This window comes from Carassius carassius, chromosome 12 (assembly GCF_963082965.1).
Source record: "Carassius carassius chromosome 12, fCarCar2.1, whole genome shotgun sequence".
In the NCBI taxonomy this organism is placed as follows: domain Eukaryota; kingdom Metazoa; phylum Chordata; class Actinopteri; order Cypriniformes; family Cyprinidae; genus Carassius; species Carassius carassius.
The window spans coordinates 2,239,872-2,245,612 of NC_081766.1; the positions used below are offsets into that span (position 1 = coordinate 2,239,872).

Below are 5,741 nucleotides of genomic sequence, written 5' to 3' on the forward strand. Positions count from 1 at the left end.
TCCTCACAAGGAATTTTATGAGAAGCATTAGAAACCAAGTTTAGGTTAATGGAGCATAATTCAGAACTGGAAAATCGATGAAAAAAAAATGAAACACAAAGGGTCTGAGCACAGTTTGAGACACTGAGATCTTTTCCGAAACTCTAAAGAGAAGAAACCTTCATTTAACCTCTTTGCTTTTTATGAGAAAAAACTGAGATTTTAATGAGATCTGTTTTTTTTCTACAGGGCAGGTGGCCCAGCAAACAATGCCGTCCCACCACAAAGAGCTCGTGCCTCAGATGGCCTGGATGGAGGACGATAAAGCCACGGAGAAGAAGACGAGCAGTCAAGCACTGGACACAAAACCTCCAGCTGTGAGTCCAGAGGTCAGCGTGAAGCAGACGCCCTTCGCAAGAGCCGTCTATAACCTCGGTCACAAGGAGAAGCTTGTCAATGATCTCACCTTCGGCAAACGGATCGGCTTTTACGAGCTTCGTGGGGAAATCGGCAGTGGAAACTTCTCTCAGGTCAAACTAGGCATTCACGACCTGACCAATGGTGAGAGACACAGAGTGTTGCTGTATTTAATGCAAAACACCCCAACCTCCCTTCAGATTTTCTGTTGTTGTGAATGGTAATTGAACATGTGTTCATCACGTCGTAGACAAATCTGGGTTAATCCAGAAGATTATAGTTAATCTTCATCAGGATGTGTTCATTTCTATAACCCCCCTGGGAGACCCACCTTAATGTCCTGTAGAACCCGCCCTGTCACCATGTGAATGTTACCTTTTCAGAAACAAAACAGAGTAAAAGGTAAAAGGGTGGTCAAATCATTTCATTTTTTATTATATATATATTCTTATGCATGCATTTAGCAGACACTTTTATCCAAATCGACTTACATTGCATTCAGGCTAACAATTTTCTCCTAACATGTGTTTTCTGGGATTCTAACCCTCAACCTTGATAACGCAATGCTCTACCACTTGAGCTACAGGAACACTATTTAACAATAACAACAACAAAAAAAAAAAAACATTCAGAAGTGCATTTGTGTCAGTGCTCAATTCTCTTTTTTCCCCCCAAATCTATTCAGTAAAAGAGAAATGAATTAAAATGTTCATAATTACATTATATATTTTTGTGGAGCTATTCTTAAATGATATCAAAATATCAATATGTGATGAACATCACATGATAAATAAATAAAATATTTTTTATTACAATTTAATTTTGTATCGTTTCATTTTTATAAAAATTTAAGTATTTTTTTTTAACAATGATTGAAAGTTTTTATATTTTGTCTTCATTTTCCATTTGATTTAAAATTTTATCGTGTGTCTTTGTCATTGTTTATATATAGTTTTTGCTCATTTTAATTAAAAATATTAGTACACCACATTAAACTAAAATGAAATAAGAAATGTTGCCTTGGCAACTACCTAAAATAAAAATAAATGTTACATTTTATTTCAAGTAACAATTTTATGTAGTATTTTTTAAATATATTTTTTATTAGTTATTTATAATAACTTTGGTTTACTCACGATAGTCATAAAATCAAGAATGTATGAAACAGGCTTGACCATACACAGGAACTTGGCACATGCAAACAAATCTGCCTCACTATAACTGACCCATGTGACATTGGCTGTGCATTTACTCCACCTGTTCTCTTTCACTCCTCTTTCAGAAAGAGTAGCTGTAAAGATCCTGGATAAACTGCGTCTGGACAAGCGCTCGCAGAGGCTGTTCTCTTCTGAGATACGCTGCATGGAGAGACTGTCCCACCCCAACATCGTGCGTCTGTATGAGGTGGTGGAGACGTTTCGCAGGCTTCACCTGGTGATGGAGTACGCGCCTGGAGGAGAGCTGTTCTCCAGGATCGCCACCAGAGGACGCCTGTCTGATCTGGAGAGTAAACTGGTCTTCTCTCAGATACTGTCTGCTGTCAAACACATGGTGAGCACAGTGTGCTGACCGCCTCGGAGTTTAACCTTCAATTTTTGTTTTCAAACAGTAAACAAAAAATAAAATAAAAATGTAAATATAATTTTCTTAATTACAGTAAATACAGACGCAGTCTGTATTCTGGGGCTGAATGATTAATTGCAGTAAAACATAAATCACAATATGTCTAAGTGCAATTATTTATACCAAAATGCGACTATAGTTAAACTGTAAAACACTTATATTTTTTTTTTAAATACTTGATTTTTTTTTACTCTAAAATATATAAACTGGTTTAATATTTTATATAATAAACATGTTCATATTTGTATACATCTCTTTTTTGTATATTTAATATTTATTTTAGATAATAATAATCATACTCATAAAATACTAAAAGCAATAATATTTTTGTTCCATTAATAGTTTTTAACATTTTAAAGCACATTTAAAATTGCATAGATTTTACACCACTTAACATTTTTTATGATCATTTAATTGCTACTAATTTATCTTCACTTTTAGCAGTCTGATAAAATAATGAGTCAAACGTGTTAAATATAACAGCTGATATGATTTTTTGTTCCTTCTACTGGAAATGGAAACTCAATGTAGAAGTGCATCATTCATGTAATGCGTGCATAGAAAATCCACATACTGCATGCATGCCAAAATGTTCCGTAAATATCTATAAAAATGTATGTTTTACCTTTAGCATGACAACAACATCATCCACCGGGACCTGAAGGCTGAAAATGTCTTCTACACCACCACATACTGCATCAAAGTGGGTGACTTTGGCTTCAGTGCTGAATGCAAACCCACCGACATCCTCACCACCTTCTGCGGCTCTCCGCCTTACGCCGCCCCTGAACTCTTTCGGGACGAGGGTTACATCGGACCTCTGGTGGACATCTGGGCTCTGGGCGTCCTGCTGTACTTTATGGTGACGGCGACGTTCCCCTTTAACGGCTCGAGTCTGAGACGACTGCGCTTCTGCATCCTCAGAGGTTCCTACGCGTTCCCTGCGTTCGTGCCGGACGCCTGTCAGCACGTGATTAAGGGCGCGCTGAGGCTGGTCCCGGCTGACCGTATATCCCTAGCACAGATCATGTCCAGCGCGTGGTTGAGGGGGATCGAGTATCCGCAGCCGTACACACCTGCTCCTCCATCACCTGTGCACCTGACCGACGCCTCACGGACGCTCTCCGCCGACGAGCGCTCGGTCAAACTCGCGCTCGAGGAGCTGGGGATCACCGAGATTCACCTCAGGAACAACAAGGTGTTGGATTGCCGGAGCCCACTGACCGGGATCTACCGGATTCTTCTGCACCGGATCCAGAGGAGCAGATCCGTGGAGTCTGCGGGACACGCGGCGCTCTGTCCCGGGAGGAGATGGTCTCACCCTACGACCGTCCACAGAAAACAAGCACAGTCCGCCGTCTGTGCCATCCTATAGACAACATACAGACACACAGAAAGACTGATCTCTCTGTGCAATTGTTGGAAGGGAAGTACTGTTAAATTGCATGGCAAGCTTAATTAATTAATTTTTAATAAGCGCAGACACACGGTTGATTTCGAATTTGACAAGCCTTATGCTTCAAATGTTAACTTTTTCAACTGCTGTAAACCTTTATTACTTGATAAATAAATATATTCATAAATATTCCATAAATCTTATTACCGTAGCATTAACGGAATATTTCAGTTGAAATTTAATTAACGATATTTAATCACTTGAAAAAGGGAATACAATGTTTTTTTTATTAATACAGTGCATATTACTATGTCAGCTAATAAGAATTTTTATATATATTTCTATTCATAAAAATAGTTGTTAAAATTTATTAAAAAAAATAGTTATTCAAGTTATGCATTAATTCTCCAGTTTATTTATATTAAAAGGTGCACATTTGAGCTCAGAAATTCAAAACGGCTTGATAAAGAAGATTTAAAAAAAAAGCATTCATTGGTTGTGTCAACACACTGCTAAGACACATTTATATGCAAATATGCAAAACTTTATGCATCCGATGTCCAATCAATGTTGTTATTAACTAAAACGAGTAAAAACATTTCCAGTAAAAAAAGGAATACATCTCATATATATTTATATATATATATATATATATAGTTACTTTGGCAACTGACTGAATAAAATTACATAAATAGAATTACTAAAACTAAAAATAAATCTAATTATTAAACGAAAATGATAATATAAAAATAAAAGCTCATTCAAAACAATGACGTTGGCAGCCAAATGTCTCCCATTTCGTATGACCCATATCCATTTTGTAAAAGCTATTTTAATATATTACTGACAATTATAATAACAATTAATTATGCATAATTACATGAAAGTAATCAAAGTACATGGTACATGGTTAACTAATATTACTCAGTACTTAAATAAATAATTACACTGTAACAAGGACACTTTCAAATAAAGTGTAACTGGAAAATGTTTTGTGTTATTGTGTTATCCTTGACCAATGAGATCATGAAACTCAATGCATGTGTAAAATACAATATCATTTATACAAACCAAAAATTGCTTGTTGCAGCATCAGTTTAAAATTAAAATGAATGAAAATGGAACAGAAGTTTTATTTATTTAATTCCCTCGTTTATGGCTTATTTTTAAGTAACATTTAGAATTTAACTGACAGTATGAAGTCAAAAAACAAAAGGACTCACACAATTAACAATGTTTATCTTTTTTTTTTGTAGAACTACTCAGATAAATTTGAACACACAAATTAAATGCAAGCAATAGACAATAAAAATAGAAATACAATTAAAAATACATTCATTTGTATATCTATTTGTTTATTAGGAGCAAATTTAGGGATTTGCTGACTCTTGTAAGGCTGCTGCTGCTGATTGAATAAATATCGATTGTCTATTTTATTCTTCTGAGACTTCTGTGGGTGCTGGGCCCTCAGACGCTGAACAATTTTTTGCGATGCACCAGACCCATGCAAAGATGGCCTACGTCTGGACCTGTCACTGCGCACTTTTCTTATCAAAGACGACCCTCCTGACAGTCGGTCCACCCTCCACATAAGGACTTGGACCCATTTTTCTCTGGGGTCAGTGCAAAAATCACTCCCATCTTCCAATGTGAAGCTGCAGAGATAGAATTGCATTAAAAACTTTCTTCCTGAAATGTTTAAGAAATGAGTTAGCTGATGAATGCATATACAAAATGATATATACAAAAAGTGTAGCAGATACTTTAAAGTCTCTATATACACATTTAAAAAAATCTAGTAATCATTAAACCATGGACTTTTTGACCCCACTGTAATGAGCAACCATCCACATGTTTCTGTAAACATTTAAGCAATAAATACTGACAGAATTTCTGATAGAAATACAGTTAGATACACTTATATGCATTGAACCTATAGCTCTACACACATACAGATGTTGCTTACACAACAGCGGGGATGTTGCAGCGTCCATCCAGCTCTTGTTTCCTGTAGCTGCTCACTCTGTTCTTCATGGACATTTGAACTTTCTTAATGTATTGCAGACAGCAGGTCTCATCTAAGAGACACACGACAAAAACAACAAAGATATTAGTGTTGACATGCGACAGAACTGCTTTTATAGTTGATATGGATTACATTTATGCAAACTGGCAGGAACATAACATGTGGGTTTTACCTTTTGCCAGTGTGAGGTACAGGAAGCTCAGGAAGAGGATGGAGAAGAAGCTGAACCTCATGATTTCCCAGTGTCTGCACAGTAAAATAAGAGAAAATCAAAAACGGTTTTACCATATACGCTTATAA

General features: G+C 36.3%; 2 protein-coding genes across 2 annotated transcripts in view; one reads left to right on the forward strand and one right to left on the reverse strand.

The window, feature by feature from the left end:
- Positions 1–3,876, forward strand: part of LOC132154449 (serine/threonine-protein kinase NIM1) — a 4,831-nt gene extending 955 nt beyond the window's left edge. The window contains exons 2-4 of the mRNA XM_059563009.1: positions 229–540; positions 1,679–1,947; positions 2,651–3,876. Coding sequence (XP_059418992.1) covers positions 229–540; positions 1,679–1,947; positions 2,651–3,394 — 1,325 coding nt within the window. The 3' untranslated portion in view covers positions 3,395–3,876. The remainder of the gene's footprint in view (positions 1–228; positions 541–1,678; positions 1,948–2,650) is intronic.
- Positions 3,877–4,679: 803 nt separating this feature from the next.
- On the reverse strand, positions 4,680–5,741 carry LOC132154114 (C-C motif chemokine 21-like). The gene is made up of 3 exons (XM_059562736.1): positions 5,614–5,741; positions 5,382–5,493; positions 4,680–5,070 (listed from the first exon to the last, which is right to left on the reverse strand). Exons 1-3 carry the CDS (start codon positions 5,672–5,674, stop codon positions 4,701–4,703), a joined length of 543 nt encoding a protein of 180 aa, XP_059418719.1. The 5' UTR covers positions 5,675–5,741; the 3' UTR covers positions 4,680–4,700.